General features: G+C 46.9%; 1 protein-coding gene and 1 long non-coding RNA gene across 22 annotated transcripts in view; one reads left to right on the forward strand and one right to left on the reverse strand.

Annotated features, from left to right (window-relative positions):
* br (broad-complex core protein) overlaps positions 1 to 17,040 on the forward strand; it is a 32,375-nt gene extending 15,335 nt beyond the window's left edge. For 14 of the 21 annotated variants that reach the window (XM_012287548.2, XM_076532573.1, XM_012287546.2 and 11 more), the window contains 5 exons: positions 1,884 to 2,085; positions 2,297 to 2,488; positions 2,950 to 3,535; positions 3,845 to 3,904; positions 11,331 to 13,085. In XM_012287548.2, the coding sequence (XP_012142938.1) occupies positions 1,900 to 2,085; positions 2,297 to 2,488; positions 2,950 to 3,535; positions 3,845 to 3,904; positions 11,331 to 12,052 (1,746 nt within the window). In that variant the 5' untranslated portion in view covers positions 1,884 to 1,899 and the 3' untranslated portion in view covers positions 12,053 to 13,085. Of the gene's footprint in view, positions 1 to 8; positions 257 to 748; positions 874 to 909; positions 1,335 to 1,494; positions 1,518 to 1,883; positions 2,086 to 2,296; positions 2,489 to 2,949; positions 3,536 to 3,844; positions 3,905 to 11,330; positions 13,086 to 14,279 lie in introns of those variants that run through there. The other 7 variants (XM_012287551.2, XM_012287552.2, XM_076532575.1 and 4 more) reach the window with 7 other exon arrangements.
* LOC143264602 (uncharacterized) lies at positions 795 to 9,745 on the reverse strand. Its single transcript, XR_013038403.1, has 2 exons — positions 4,408 to 9,745; positions 795 to 4,170 (listed from the first exon to the last, which is right to left on the reverse strand). It is a non-coding gene; the product is annotated as an uncharacterized LOC143264602 (long non-coding RNA).

The raw sequence follows: 17,040 nt of genomic DNA on the forward strand, positions 1-17,040 counted from the left end.
TATCGTATAACGAGACGGATCTGTTGTTAGTCGCTTTCTTTCGGTCGTTGCCGATTTCCTGTGTGTTCTCACCGCGCGATCAGTTCGACAGTTTTTTACTTCTTTTCTTTTCCAACTTTTGCCCATATTAACGAACCCGTCGTTCTCGGCGGGATATCGAAAAATCAACGAACGAAAGGAAAAGGAAAATCACGGGTGCACTTGGTTTTTCGACAGCCGCCGTCACTCGCGGATAATATATTTAGCTACGTCTACGGTAAATAACTTTCTTTCTCGGTTACTCTCTAAATCGTTGACGTTGTTCTAAACCGAGTTTCTATTATCAAAACGTTGCTCAGGATTTTCACGAGATTGTTAAACTTATCGCGAATTCGTCACACATAAATTTAGAAATACGCGATAGCGAATTTAAAAAGTCTGAAAACAGTTTTCGAATCGCTACGCGGTTTATGATAAAAGATGTATCGTCGAAAAAACTTTTCCTCTTTTTTCGATCCCCCCTTCTCGCGTGCCTCGATAATCGTTCGTTACGTACCCAAAATATTACCAGCGATCGCGTACCGTGTACAATGATCGTGTCAGGATTGTTCTATGATCCGTACTTCTTTCGACAACTATTTTTTTAAAGCGACGACGAGTCGACCGACGCAAAAATACCTACGGAATCAACGATACGATATCAACGGAAACCTTATAAAATAGTAGACGGGGTATCCGTGCTGTCTCTTATCGTAATAACGCGTTATAGAAGCTAAAAGGAAGAAAAACAAGAGGAAAAAGGAGGAACAATAATCGACGATCATTAATTCCATTATATATCGAAGCTTTTGTCATGACACACACAACTACGAAACAACGCTAGCAACGAGCACTGTAAATTTGTTTTAAGATCTTTCCTTTTTTTATCATTTCGCTAAGATAACACTATCAGCATACATTTAATGCTTGCGCTTTTATAAGTGGCTGAGAGAATTATTTAATCGTATGTTCTGGCTTCGCTCCAGTCTGCCGACCTAATTTTTTTCTTCTTGTATGGTGCAAATAAAAAGTAGTGTAATCCATCGCTTCGCTTCTATTTTTACACCATCATATGCACTCTTTCGATTCTTATTCTTCGTCTACGCTCGACGTTGTTCGGTTCGATTGCTCTCCTATTTTTTTATTTCTTTCGTTTTGTAATTCTCGTATCCCGAATCTCCGCGTAAAAATATCGCGCTCTCGCGTAAGTGTCTCGATAGGCGTACCGGCAAACAGTCGTAATTCTGTATATCGCCGAAAACGCTCGACGTGTGTTGTACAACGCTTTTGGTCCAGTTTACCTCCTTTCCCCGCCCGTAAGCGAATTACCACCGCATTAATTCGCGCGTTACATAAGTTTTCGTGGCTCTCCGAGAGTGTGAAGAAAATTAACATCTGTTCTAATGCCGCATCTACCCGTAAATACGCCGATTAAATCGCCGTGCGATGTCGATATATATATATATACATATATAGTTGGTGATCCTCGTTGAACGAACGTACGATTTTTCGCGCTTTTGCTTTTTTTCCTTTTTTCGTCGAATATAACGCGGGGAGGTCGAGGTCACCGATGTTCGGTCACGTTGCATGCGTGTTGCAACAGTGATTTTTTATTTTCTCTTTTTTTATTCGAAATTGAAGGCTATCGACAATTATCGGAGTTTCAGATTTTATCGGAAAGTTTATCTGAACGAAAAAGTTTTGAGCGTCTGGCTGATTTCGATTCCTGTCGTGCGAGTCGATCCTAGAATCATTCGTCGAAGCGTTCCTTGATTCATTCGCGGGGCGAAACATAACGGTTTTATTCGACGATAAGATAAGCTGGCCGGGTTTAAATAGCGTACATTATTTCTCTCTGATTATAGGTGAATAAACATAACGATGGTAGATACGCAACACTTTTGTCTGCGATGGAATAATTACCAAAGCAGTATAACGTCTGCGTTCGAAAACTTGAGGGACGATGAGGATTTCGTGGATGTCACACTGGCCTGCGATGGCAAAAGCCTCAAAGCGCACCGCGTCGTACTTTCCGCTTGCAGTCCCTACTTTAGAGAATTGCTCAAGGTAAGATGAACTCTTTTCGTTTCCACCGCACCCCCTATATTTTTCTATTCCGTTTGTTCCCGTTTTCTTTTCTCCCATCGTACACGCGTACGTATTCTCCTCTCTCGTATCAACCCTTATCGTTTTCGACTCGATCTATCGAGTGCTGCGTCAATGTTTAACTAATGCGAGAAAATGTCTCCTCTTTTCTTTCTTGCATCCCCTTTTGCAGAGCACACCGTGTAAACACCCGGTGATAGTACTTCAGGATGTAGCGTTCAGCGACTTGCACGCGTTGGTGGAGTTCATCTATCACGGGGAAGTGAACGTGCATCAACGTTCCCTTAGCAGTTTTTTGAAGACCGCCGAAGTCCTGAGGGTGTCGGGACTTACGCAACAGACGGACCAAACAGACAGGGACGAGGTAAGAGGACATTCCGGTCTCCTCCTCTTAACCGTTGCTCCTTTTGCTCCTGCTTCGCGTCTCCCTCTTTCTCCGTGGTTCGTCGAATACATCATAATATCGGGCGTACGCGTAATATCGTACCTCGCGAATTGATTACGCTTTGCATGTTATCTCTGCGATAGAGACATGACTTTTAACTAAAGAGCTCCTTATCTCGCTGCACAATGTGTGTATCCATCTTGATTTCGATCCATAATTGTCATAGGTCAAGCAAACAAAGATAACCGGCTGTTCGTTACAAATAGAGTGCGAGCAATCGTAATCGCGTTGTTCGCGGGAGCATGCGCGTACGTACTTAAATTGTCGGATGCCGAATTACGATACTGTTAAACTACGAGAGAGAGAACGCCATCTGTAACCGGAGGGAATTCCGATCTCTGCCATCGCTTCTTTCCTCTTCTTTTCCATTCTGTTTCCAGTTGTCCCATGTCCGCGCGTTGGCCGCCGGTGGCAATCATCTTCCCTTCCACGAGAAATTGGAAGAAAGCTTCCCACGGGGTGGTTCACCCCCTACGCCGGTCACTTCGACGCCCACCACCGTGCAACAACTTCTACGCAGAGCACAGATACGCAGGAACGAGAGACGAACGCCGGATCCTCACGATGAATCGGCGAAGAAGCCGAGGGTGCCGTCGCCGCCGCTCAACAACAACGACGCGACGCCCACGGATTTCTCGATGGTGAAAAACAACCATCTGTCGACCAAGGTCGAGGGTAACGGCGTGCACGAGGAGAACAGCCCTTTGGAAGACCAGATCAAGTGCGAGCCGTTGGAGTTGACCGGTGGTAACAGCGGTAACGGCGGCAACAACGAGGACTCGTCGGACTCTGGAGCAGCGGCGTCGGATCGACCACCGGCTTCCGCGAGCAGTAACGAGCACGAGATCGAATCCGAGCACACACCCACCTCGAATTTTCTGCCGGAATCGAAAATTTTCCCAGCCACGCCTGGAAGCTTTAATTTCAGTATGGCAGCACTCGCCTCGGAGCACACGCCATTGTCAGGTACGTAAACGGATTACGTTTTCCATGGGCCTGTACGCATCGACCAATTTTGTTTGTCATCCGTGAGTTTCATGCCATTTACTTTTCTTTTTCGTTCATTCGACCATTGTTTCGTTTCATTTCATTCCGAGCGTTCACCAAGTTTCGCTCGGCGTTCATTTTCGTTTTCATACGTTCATCGTACCGGTATTTCGCGTACCGATACCCAGACGATCCCGATTCTTCCGATCGAGCAATTGCGATGTTGCGTACAGGCCGCCGTTCGATCTCTAACACCGAAAGAATGTTCGTTGCTACGTGTGACGATAGTGAAATTTCCAGGATTGGGCCACGGGTTGCAACCACCGGACTTGGCAGGTACTTCGCAAGGTAAGAACGTTTTACCATTAGCTCTGTCCTGGAAAATCATTAGAGTCGTGTGACGAGAGAACGCTCCGAGAGAGCTTTTTTTCCCTTTGCCTATGATCGTCTTCCTCCCGCGTCGATCACCGCTGTAAATCGGATCAGAGCAGATTCTCTCGTCGCGTCGATTTCTTTTAATTTTCCTCTGGCCATTTTCTCTATGCTGTTCCGTTTATTTTCCACCGACAGTCGATACATCGTGGCCGCAATTGTCTGCGGTGTAGCGGTTCGCTCTAATAAAAAAAAAGTAACTAAAAAATCAAGACTTGTGCAGTTATATCAAACACTAACAAATCACGAATTCCAAGAATGATTTTTATATATATACATACATATATATATCTATATGTATATATATTTATTTGGTTGCGGTGAAAGAGCACTACTGTCTGCTTGGACGATTAAAACTTCTTCTAATTGGCATGCGTTACAAAAATCATTGATATCATCATATCTTATACGGTACATACTTACGAATCGCCTTGCATTTGCATTTCATGATGTCATAACTTCACTTGTATTTTTTTTCTCGCCCGCGCGATTATCAACGAATTCGCGCGACGTTAGAAGGAATTTATCTGCTGGCCTATCCGTTTCGTGTATCGTTATCGGTTCGGTTCCCCTTCGCTCTCTTCCTCAAACTTCGTGGCAGCGCACCAGATAAACCTGGTCGGACTTTTTTCAGACGTAACACTATTTATCATTTTTCGGTACGAACGACAACAAATCTGTTTAAATTGTTTACGACGTTTGCTCTTTGTACCTCTCCCGAAACGTAACGAAAACACGTTCGCGATCGATACGATTCGTGGACAATCGCGAAAATAAGGAGAGCTCACTTTTCCACCCTTCGCGAAACACCGAGCAGCAGATACATTCGCTCGAACAGTACAGTCGTCGAATTCGCTGCGATTCTTATTGGCACCGAATATCGATGAGAAAAAAGAATACCATCATTGTTTGGCATCACTGTACAAAATATCCGCCGCAATCGCTACCATACATAATAGCTAATGAAAAACCAAAGTAAACGACAACCAGCAAAAAAAAAGAAATGCAACGAAATATGTCCCCGTCCCCTCTTGAATTGAAAAAAAAAAGACGAAATGATAAAGCGCAGAAGAAGTTGAGACGATCAACGATGCAGCGACAGACTGTTCTCTTTGTGCGAGTAGTGAAAATACTATTCGATACCGTCGTACGAAAATGCTTTTTCTCCTCGAGTATCGCGAGTCTCGCGTCAAGTGTCGTTTATCGGCGATCGATGATCGTTCACACTATTATTTATCATATACGTGCCGTGCTCGTATTGTCCAATTCGTCGTCAAGTTTTGTATCAGTGTTGTCTCATTATTATGAACGTTTGGTAACGGAACACACGCCGCTGCCGCGATATCGCCGATACGACAGCATTATGACATTGCTTACAATATTATATATATTTATCAATATATATGTACATATATTTATACCTTGTTTCTATATACATGTATACATACGTATTTTGGTTACATATTTATCTATATATACCGTATCTATCTATATATATATTATACACGTTTCTTTTTATTATATGTATTTTACAGACGTTATCGTACCTACTAATCCGAAAGCTTACAGTTACACCCGTAATTGTACGTAACTATAATTGCGAAACGCTTCGTCACGAGAGAACACTTTTGCAGCTTGCTGCTCGTTCCCAATTACGAAAGAGGATATGATAGGACGACTAAGTTTGTCACGCTCTTTTACGTTATTCGAGCGACATTTGACCCCAACGTGCGTACCCTATGGTCGCGTTATTGTATACTTCTCGACTTATTGTCGATCTCTGTTTTCTATCCTCCCCTCTCCCCCAATTTGTATCGACCAACATTTACCTCGCGATGTACGTGTATCGGGGTATCGTACGCGGGGACAGGATTCGAACGGTAAACAGGGTTAATAACGGTGAACGCGGGAACTTTGTCGAGAAAACACGAGCTTCTCGTTTCCATAGTAGAAGGGAATATCTTAAGCATAGACCGAATGAAAAAAATAGCTTCGTTTTTTCTTTCTTCTTCGTTGTTTGCGAGATAAAGTAACGATGATCGTGGAAACGGCGGATAATTTTCACGATGCCGCGACGTCTCTGTCTTCGTGTCGAGGAAAGTTACGTCGCGAAGTTCGATAGATCGTCCGCCGCGTTTCGCAACGATCGTATTCGTAAGGAGAAGGAACGAGAAGGAGGAGGTTTTTAATAAATGCATTCTGACAGCGTGTCATTAAGTAAATTCAGGTGTGGCCTCTCTCCGCCTTCTCGATTAATATTTGAACGACTGGCTTATACTAGGTTAGTACTGAAAAAGTTATCAGGGGCCGTCGATAAGGCCGCAGATGTTATCCGCGAAATTCAAGGTCCCTCTATCTCCGACGGACGTGGCGAACTAAACATTGGCCTAACTAAAAATACGACGACCTTGGTACGCCACTCACGTTCTCGCGGCGCACTGCGAATCATTAGACACATTAAATTATACGTGGCTGGTTTCGCGAGGTTGACTTTGACCCGTAGTCTTAGCCCGTCGTATTCTGTCTCGACTTTTTCCTTTTTTTCTTCATACATTTATTTATTTTTTCATTTTTTTTTTTTTTCGAAAAGTCATCTTGCTCTCTCGCTTTATCTTCGCCGAGCAGACAACAAAACGCAGCGGAGGAGCATAGAGGTCGCTGCGGCGTTTCGATGCAAAAATAGATGGGTTGTTTGGACGATTCGTTAAAAACGATATCTCGCATCGTTCTTTCTTTTCTCTCGCGAGAATTTCATCCCTTGAAATTGTAATTCTAAATACGCGCTCCTCTAATCGGTCATTCGCAGCGATTCCTCTATCCGACTTTGTTTTTTTCGCACTTTTTATCTCGCTAAGGCTAGCATCGCACCGGATCGTGTGCATCCGAATCGTGGACGAGCGCACAATTTCTCGCGACGGACATATTTTTCGGATCGAATCGAGTCGGTCGCGGCTCCATGATTTTGGCAACGTTTCAGCCCGTTGAACGCGCGAGATAGTTGCAGGGTCGTCGGTCTCGCGAAACTTTCCACCTACTCCCTGTTCGTTAGCGACAATAACGTCGAACGATCATTCTCTCTCTTTTACATTTTCACGCACACGTACGGCGTTAAAATTAAATGTCGACAACGGCTTCGATTTTCGAACACGACTTCACCGCGTCGTACTGCACGACTCTTGTTTCTCGGTTAGATATTTACATGTATCGTTGATTTTGAGTGCTAAACGATCTCGCGACGATAATAACGATAGTGATATACCCACGGTGGTGGTGGTGGTGATAGCTGTAGTGGTAGTAGTAAAGGCGATAATTATCGGGCGTTATCGAAAAAACGGAGCAAAAGTCTAGAAGTTTCGTAGATCAATTTTAGAAAGGCCGTTATCGGTCCGACAACGAGCGATAAAGTGAAATTTTATTCGCGTCAGTAAATCGCGTGGTTCGGTCCACCGTTTTAATCGTCTTCGATTCGTAATGGTCTGGTTACGTAAAAAACAATCGGGTGCCCAGATAGAAAGTACAACGTACGACCACTTGTCGCGCGATCAGCCTTAGAAGAGCGCGCGCGAGCTAGCTTCTTTGTTCCTTCGACACTTTTGCTCGCTTCGTTTAACGTCTTTTTATTCCGACAACCAGGCGGCCCTGCGAGCACACGGCAGAGCGCGTCTGCTGCGTGCGTACGTTTTCTACTCGACGTTCGTTTCGCTGGTCGAAACACGCGAGTTCGTTCTTTCGTATCGTCACCTTTCGTCCGAGGTGTTTTCGAATCGGTAGACAAAAGTATTCGTTGGCCCGTTATGCACAATTTTTATAGATCAACGAGAGGAAATCGCTCGAAACAATGGAAATTATACGATCGAACGTGTTAACCTTTCGCACTCGGACTACGTTTGTTTTCGTCTCTTTTCTCCCCGAAAGTGTCTTCAATTTCGTACGGTACATTTGAAATTAAAATAAAATCGAACCATGCGATCGTCGTAAAACCGTACCGCGAGGATCCGCGCGGGCGCGCGATCGACGATCATCGACCACGACATGTTTCACGCGTGTTTCTTTCGCAGCCAGCGAGGTCGCGTTTATTGAGCGCGGCCAAGAGCAGTTTTGCATAGAGCAGCCGACACGCTCTGGAGAAAGATGCGTTTATCGCGGTCTAATTTTAAATCTATTCATTCTGCTCTTTTCTCTCTCCGCGCCTCTATGTCCGCGTTTCTCGCCGGTTTCGATGTCATTATCGCAAAGAGAGGAGAAATTCTTTCCCCGGGCCTAGATATTCTTAGCCTGTATCTTGCTGAGCACTGAAATCGTTTAAAAAGAACCCGATTCGTTGGGTCGCCGGTAGCGGGACCAACCATCGCGGTTCCCTTTTCTTCGACTTTCTTCTCTTCTCCTCCGCTCTTTCCCGCTATTTTTCTTTATTTTCTCTCGTTCGTTTCCTCTGCTCTTTTCCGCGAACGCCTGCAAACCGCGCTAACCTGTTGTAAAAGTCAGGCAGCCTGCATAAAAATAGCGGGTGCCGGGCTCCAAAGTCGAGGATCACTTTATCCTCTCTCTTCGTCTCTTTGTATCGGAAGAGGGCGCGTTGCAGCGCAACGGGCAAATATTTATTTGACGGTACCGTTCCCGGTGCCGGACGTATACGGTGTGCAAGACCCATTCTTCTCGATTTTCCTTTCGAATCGTCGGCGAGCGAGTTCGAGCCGAAACCTCGTGTCCCGTTTTCCGATTTTCTTCGCGGTTCTCGCGAAACGAACTGCTCGCGAAAGTAAGAGAAACGACAGATGCGCGCGCGTGGGAAGAAGAAAGTCGAAAGGGAAGAAGATGATTTTATATCGGGAGACCGGATCGAACTAGCCGAGGAAAGAAATTTCAGGTTACGTAACGTTTGCTAATAGCCTGTTTGCGAAACGTGGAATTCATGCTGCCATCTGGCGACGTTGGCGATTCCAATGGTGTGCAAAAACTTCTCCTCTGCCTTCTCTTGCTTACGTGACATCCACGAACTTCTCCTTGCATACGTCTATTTACTCGATACTTGCACGTCTCTCTCTCGTTTCTTGCCCCGTTGCTCTCTCGCGCTCGCACGACCACGTATACCGGCAGCCATTTGTCGTTGGCCGTTTCGGTAACCAACGATCCGCCTAGCGAGTTGGCAATTTACTTTCGGGTTGCGGGCGCGGGCGCGGACGCGGCGCCCGCCAAGGCCAAACGAAAGTTCGTTCTGAACCAAATCCGACGGAATTTTTTATCTGTAGTATGTACTTATCGGGGACGCCCAGGTCTAGCTGCTTGTTTTCGCCTTGTGCTATTATCGATGATGAACTTGAGGTGACCTCGAAAACTGCGCAACAGTGAGCGTGGGTGTGACGGAGACGGACGGATCGTAACGGAACGAGAGAGCATGAGACTCGGGGGCGGGAGAGGGAGGGGGGCTAGGAACGACGGGTCAGGGAGGGGCAGGAGAGCGAGGAGAGAGCGAGAGAGAGAGAGAGAAAGAAAGAGAGGAGGGGGGCGTTTACACTTTCGCTTTATATCATTTGTTGTCATGGCTCGATCTTTTTTTGCAATACTTTCCAAAACGGCTGATACGTTTCCGTCGACGAATTTCTTTCTGATCGCTGAGTCCATCGGATGATCGAGAATTATTGGTAATCGTGCAACCTGCCGGTTCGATCGACGCAGCGTCTTGTCGCGAATTCGCACGAGTTACGTAAGAGCCGAGAGGCGAAAGAACCCGCGATGATCGATCGTCGATCGCCGCGTGGTTCGCGGCATCGCGACGAATACCTTCTCCGTTCCGGGATCGTTTGCGAGGGCTCGGAGAATCCGCCGAGGCACGTTCGCGTAATCGGCCGAATCGGGATCTCTCCGAGAGAGGCGTACACGGTTCGAGACAAGGTGAAGGTCTACTTGGTTGCGGTGCTTAATTCATTGAGGCACTTTAGTTTCGAGGCTCGCGGCTAGTTCCCGACAGCGCACGAGCGCGTCCCTCTCAAAGAGATTGACCCGACGCGTTCTCGTGCTTTCGTCCGTTCCGTGTTCGATCGATATTTCGTAGAATTTTATACTCGAAGAAAAGAAAATAAACGGGAGCAAAGTGTCGAGTCGCGTTCGTTTCGCTCGCGGATTTCCCTCGGACGCGGTCGTAAAAGCGAAATTTCCCGTTAATGCCTATTAACGAGCACGCGTAAACGCGAGATCCAATATCCGAGAAGAGTTATCGTTTGATCGCAGTGATTTCGCGAAACGCGCAACCGCATCCGGATGGAAAGAGGGCCGCGGTCGAAGGAGAAGGTAGTTCTTCCTGACGTCGTCCTCCTCCTTGCTTCGCGACTCCCCGTCCTCGTCCCCACCACTGTCCACGTAACTCTTTCAAAAGTTCGTAAGACTAGCGTAACCAATCCGGAAGCTACTTAGATTTTTCTCTCCCCGCCGATCCCTCGGCCCTATCCTCCACCTTCTCGGCGTCTCTCTCTTTCGTTCTTCTCTTTGCAACCCCTTGGCCCTCCCTTGGTCGTTGCGCTCTCTCGGTTTCGTAGTCGCGGTGGTAGCGAGCTATCGATCGCCGTGGCTCTCCGCGCTTAGAGTCAACATCAGTCATAATACAGCGCAACGGCATACGGGGGTTATTAAGAATAATACGCATCCTAGGTATATATCCCCTTCCCGGCACCACGGAAAAACGGGGGAAGGTCGTGGGGGTTCCGTTGCTAGGGTAACCGGCTGGGTAAAATCCCGCAAAGAAGAAGCATCGCCGTTATGTTCCTGCTCTTGCCGTTGCTCTTGCTCTTGCTCTTACTCCTGTTACTACCGTTGCTCTCTCGTTGTATCGACATCTCATCCTCACGGACGTTATACTGGCTTTTATGAGACGATGAATGTACGCTCGCTCTACCTTCCTGAGCTCCCCTAGTCCACCTTTTACAACCCTCCTTCTACCCTTCCTTTTCTTCCTTCCTTCCTTCCTTCTTCCCTTCGTTCTTTCTTCCTTTCTTTCTTTACTTCTTTCATTCTTCGTTTCTCTTCTTCCTCGTCTTCTCGGTGTTCACGACTTCTTTTAGCCGTCGGACGATTAACAACATCCGTATCCGTTTAGTCGTAAAGCGAGCCGTGTTTCTGTTGTTTCCTCCTTCTTCTTGTTCTTCCTCTTTTGTCTCGAACGCGTCGCCCCTTCCTCCGTCGCGGCCGCGAGCCTTTCGACGCGAAATCAAACGAAGGTCGTTAGAATCGTTTCAACCGCTCGCTCGTTCGTTCTTTAGCTCGCGCGTGTATACGAAAACGCATAATTGATCAGCGTGAACCTCGGTTGACATCTCGGTGGACTCAGCCCCCTCCTCTTTGGTTGCAGACCGGGAGGTCGCCGAGGAGGACGGGGGTTGGCAGTCCGCTACCAACGGAGACGGTCAACGGCAAACCGGCCAATCGAGTCAAAGTACAGGAACTAGTCAATGCGAGGTGGTGCAGGGACACCAGCAACCCCAGGAACTGCCCATTAGCGATCTCTTAGACGACATTAACGATCAGATGCAGATCGTGCTCAAGTCGGAACCTCTGTCGCCGAAGATCGAAGAGCTCGAGTCTTGTCTGCTCACGGAGCAGATCGATCTGCAAACGGATCGAGACTCGGCCAACGTGGCTAGCAATCCGCAGACTCGTCAGCAAAGCACCAATAGACAGCAACAGCAACAAGCTAGAACGGCGTCGAACGAAACCGTCTCGTTTGCCGATATACGCTGGCTCACGCAGAACGGTAATCATCAATCGACACCGAAGCTGCGCGAGGTTTCACGGACGAGCGTCGACCATGAATCGAAGCAATCGGGTCGCTCGATCAGCGGCACGTACTGTAGCTTTTGTCAGAAGACGTTTTCCCGTGCGTGGTCTCTACAGAGGCATCTGGCAGACACGCACTTTTACGTGCCGCAATCGTTGTCTTGCGACCAGTGTGGCCGGAGTTACAAGTCCAGGAACAGTCTGGTCAGCCACAAGAGCCAATACCACGCGAAGAAAGAGCGCAAGGAGCACGAGGAACAATGCGAGGTCACGTATTTACCGGCGTCCATGGTTTAGTGACCGAATTCTCCGCGCCGAGGTTCCGTCTTCCGCCCCGAGCCACCAGATCCATACGAAGCGGACCGTGCGAAACGGAGAAGCAGAAGCACCACGGGAAACGTACGGTGTCTCGAGACGTTTGTCCACGATCGCTCGCGATTCCCGGCATGAGAAAGGAAACTGACGGTTTTCGCCGCTTTTTCGTACAAATCGTTACGTCTTAAGTAGTAGTCTCAGATTTTCATCGAACGCGTATCCACTCTAGCTCCGTCCGTTGGACGTTGTTTTGCCATTTCGTTCGCGAGAAACGATCGCGTTACCATGATTCAAGCTAGTCCTCTTTAATCGCGAAACAAGTTACCTCGATGCACGCCAAAGAGAGCGGTTAAACGGTAGTTAACACGCGCGTTCCCTTCGGAAGATTTTCTCCGCTCCGCTGTCGTAATCATCCGACGAGATTGCACGAGGAAGGTGCAGCCCATCCCCTCGCTAACCGGAAATAGGTTCCGCCATCTGGACTATTCCGTGCCAAGTTCACGGCTCGAACCAGTGTCTTTCCGTAACAAAATCGATAGTTCTCTCCTTCGGTACGATCGTGCTCTTCCTCATCTACCCCCGAGTTACTGGCCAGGGGTAGTTCACCTCGCGTAACCGACCACGGTAAACTCGACCCCGTAACATTTTTTTCCGTCGATCGCACTAGCGCTGCCTATGGTTTCTGCCTCGATTGGGCCAACAGTCGAATCGGAAGGTCTTTATCGACCGATCGTTTTCGACTGTCCTGCTATCCGTTGAGCCGTCGAAACTGATAAGTTTCGGATACCGTTCGACGATGTCACGTTCCTCCGTCGTTTAGTTTACTCTCGTCGTTCCGTCCGTTTCTCCTAGTGACTCTCCTTCGCCTTTCTCATGCCAGGCCGGCGACCACGATTTCTACGCTTCGATACGTTTCTCCGTTGAACGGTAAAAGGACAATGCATAGAACCGTATTAGCGCGAAAAATGTCGTTTAGAGATCAGTTGAGAAAATAATAAAATACGCTTCGAAGGAATGGAAATTTGTATTATTTCACTGACGAACACCAATGACCCGGGCGGTGGGGTAGGGTTGTCGAAGAGACGTACTCGGTTCCGCTGTCCCATTTAGCTGCGTTGTTGCCGTCATGCGCGTCGAGATCGCTCTGCGAATCACAATGACCTGACCGTGAAACAATGACCAAGAAACCGACCGTTCGCTTCATCGCATCATTCCGTTAGACCAAAATATCACATACTCTTGTATATATATATCCACATACGTTATTACCTACAAGATCTACTCTGCTCTGTCTCGCTGTAAATAATACGCATCGACATGGATACATCTCTGGTGCTCTGAAAACACTAACGTCATCGCTCACGATCGTTCACTGGAATCTTGGAATTGCTTGCACTCTACTATTGTAATACGCTAAAACAAAAATAAAACCGGAAAGAGCACAACGACGAATCGTGAAGAAAAAAGGGATACGGTACGCGTTGCTTTTCGATCGGGAAGAGCCTTCTGTAACACCTTTAGAGCCATTGTCATCGTGTGTAATTTCTCGGTTGTTCCGTGCCGAGGATTTTTTAACGATCCAGCGGTTAGATTTTTATCAGCGTTCTAGAGACGAGACGACAACGCGGAGCTTCGTGAAACGATCGAGGCATCGTAGTAGAAAAGGGTGACAATGGCAAGACGACGGCTCGCAGGAGGCACTTCCCCCCGGAAAGCACGGACGTCGTATCGTGTTGTAACAAAAAAAAACACATACACGCACACAATGAAAAGTAAAATGGGCATACGATGAAGATGCTGTGTGTCTGGTAGCACCTGCAAGCATATTAATTACGTGGTTCCAAAGTAACGCAAAAAAAGACAGTTTGAGCACGGCTTGGTCGGGTGACGGTGCAACGTGCGCGACTAATCGAGAGGAGGGCGCACGAAATTTTTTTCTCTCTCTCCCTTTCGGCTCGGATAAAAAAATGGTGGTAGACGGTGGTGTAAGAATGAGAGGACAATAACGAGGATCGCGGAAACACGCGCGATACCGCGTGGCTCTAGAGAGAGAGAGACAAGACTCTATAGAGAGCGGAGGGGAACACACGACGCTTTCCTCGTTCCGCGTTAAAAGCGCGTATCCGACCCACGATACGTCCGAGAGCTCTCTGGACGTACGAGCACAAAACCGAAAGTAACCCCTGTGTGTCTCTGGTTCTGCCGCCAGGTCAGTTGGCCGGCAGCGGCGGCGCGTCCGATGAGTTTCGATGCGAGCCTTGCAACAAAATCCTCACCTCCCTAACGCGGTTGAGGCGGCACATACAGAACGTGCACACCAGGCCCAGCAAGGAACCGATCTGTAACATCTGCAAGCGGGTTTACTCGAGCCTGAACAGCCTCCGGAACCACAAGAGCATCTATCATCGCCAACACAGCAAGAACGAGCAGCAACGTAAGGAGATGGAACAGATGCGTGAACGGGAGAGAGAGCAGAGAGAACACTCTGAGAGAGTAAACTCTCAGCAGCAACAGCAGCAGCAGCAGCCGTCGCAGCAACAACAACAGCAGCAACAACAACAACAACAACAACAACTGCCCCAGGATCCACAGCAACAACAGGCGCGATTAGGATAAATTCCTGTAAGATCGGCCACGGGAGCCGAATATCCGTGACATCGTCTCTTGGTCCTCGAATCCTCGTTGATATTTCGAGGACGAGGGATCGATCGAACGTTGGCCGTGACGTTTACGAGCGGACAGATCATTCGCGGACGATTATCGACGCGCGCGCGTCTCTGGACGGGACGGGACGCGACGTCGGCGTTTCGCGTACGTTTCGCCCGAATCCGCGAGAAAACCGCTCGCGTTTCCGTCGTTCCGCGTACGCACACGCCGTTTAAAGAATCTCTATTTGAAAACGCTGCTCGAATCTATCGGTTTCGGACGGCATCGACATTCTGTCGTTCGAGATACTCGTGCACGATAGGCTGTTGTCAGTTTTTACGTACGTTCTCGAGCGTTACCGCGGATCATTCGCTTTGCATTTCACCCCTCCACCACGAGAGACTGGGCTACGGGTATAGTGCTGTCTTTGAGTTCGAATCGCGGGGAAGACCATGTGATAGTAAGCGATACTGTTATTATTATAGTTTTCCAAGTTTACCGTCGAGCGGATTACAAGGGTATATTGTGTGCGATGGAAAATGCTGCAAAAAAAAATGAAAGGAAAAGCTATAGCTCGAATTGCGCTGGTGTCGCGCGGAAAGTTTAATTTTTCTACTAAAGTTACAAAAAGAGAGATATATATATATATATACACATACACAAACTTATATACGATACGTTGCGTTAAGTGTACATAATTAGGAACGTCGAGACTAAACTCCTCGCTCAGAGAGACGTTTTATTTATACTTTTGCTCTCGTGCAAAAAAAAAACAAATAGAGCAACGTTCCTTTGTTATTTTTCTATTTACTTACAATTTGTTCGCGAACGGTGGTGCGAATCGGTGGTAGTCGCTGTTTACGAATGCAAGTCGCAGTACAAACGTGAAACTAAACTATAAGTTAGCGTATCTAAGTTAACGATAATCGCGATGCTCTCCTTATCGACGAGGTACTGGACGCGCTCGGTCGCACGTCCTCTTCACATCCTGTTTTCCTGTCTTTTCTTCTCCTTCTCCCGTCCAGACTCGTACGAGAAGATAGGACTGGTCCCGAGAACACGCGATCTCGCACGTTTTCTCGCTCCACGCGTATCATTCTCGTACCTGTCTATTCGAAGCGATGAATTAACGAGAGCATTTAAACGCGCGTTAGGTACCTTAAGGTGCAGCCAAAGGAAATTACTTGATACCTGTTCTTGCGGGATACGGTGCAATGAAAATGCCGATTAACGAACAGAAACGCTTTCGTTTCTTCTCCCTTAGAACGCGCGCGAAAATCGGAATTTTCGGAAATCGCGAACGACGCCGGAAATAACGAGAACGATGCGCGTGTACCGTCGTTCGCGCATACGCGACCGCATTATCGACCCCGGAGAATAATTTCATTCGAGACAATCAACGTCGATTGCTAAATTAGCGGTTACATTCGGTTCGGCCGAGATTCCGATTGGTGGTTCGACGGTGTCATCATTCGCGCTTAGCATCTACGCGATTTAGCATCTATTCTTCTTTTCTTTGTTCTCTCGCAGGCAGAACCGCGGGAGTAGCGTTCTCGCGATTCGAAACGATCGTTGATTTCGATTTAGAAGATAAAAGCAAGCAACGCGATAACTGCCGTGATTTTTCTCTGGAAGAAATTCGAAACATGGAAACGTTCGATGATATCGATCATCGGGAGAAGTTTCTTCTCCGACGTTCGATTTTGAGGCTCGCGCGAGAATAATGAGGCTTCGAGCGTAGAACGAGTTCAACGACAAAGAGGAGCGTCTCCTTTTGCTTAGAATGTAAATAAACTCTGTTCGATCGAATAAAAAGAAAAAGATATGATACAGATTAGACGCCGTAGAGCGCGCGTGCGTGCGTACGTACTCGTTTTAACGAGAAACTCTTTTATATCTGAATTTTATCGATACGAATCGTAACTACTCATCAGTACATACGAGTTTATGAATACGTACACACACGCACATATATGTAGTACATGCTTCGTTTCTTTTATCTCCAATATCGTTGTTTCTTCTTTTTTTAATTGCTCTTATCAGGCTTTCGGGGATAGCGTACGTCCAATAGTACTCACGCACGTATACGCTTATCGTATCCTTGTTTTTTTATTTCGTTACTATTAATCAGATTATCGAGTAAATTAATTATCGATGACGATCATTTCTTTATTATTATTATTAATTATTATTATTATCATTTTTATTATTATTATTACTATGTTATTATTATTATTATTATTATTATATTATTATTATATTATTATTATTATTACAATTTACCATAATAATTTATGAAATAAAATATTTCTTTTGTACGCTGA

This window comes from Megachile rotundata, chromosome 6 (genome assembly GCF_050947335.1).
Source record: "Megachile rotundata isolate GNS110a chromosome 6, iyMegRotu1, whole genome shotgun sequence".
NCBI lineage: Eukaryota > Metazoa > Arthropoda > Insecta > Hymenoptera > Megachilidae > Megachile > Megachile rotundata.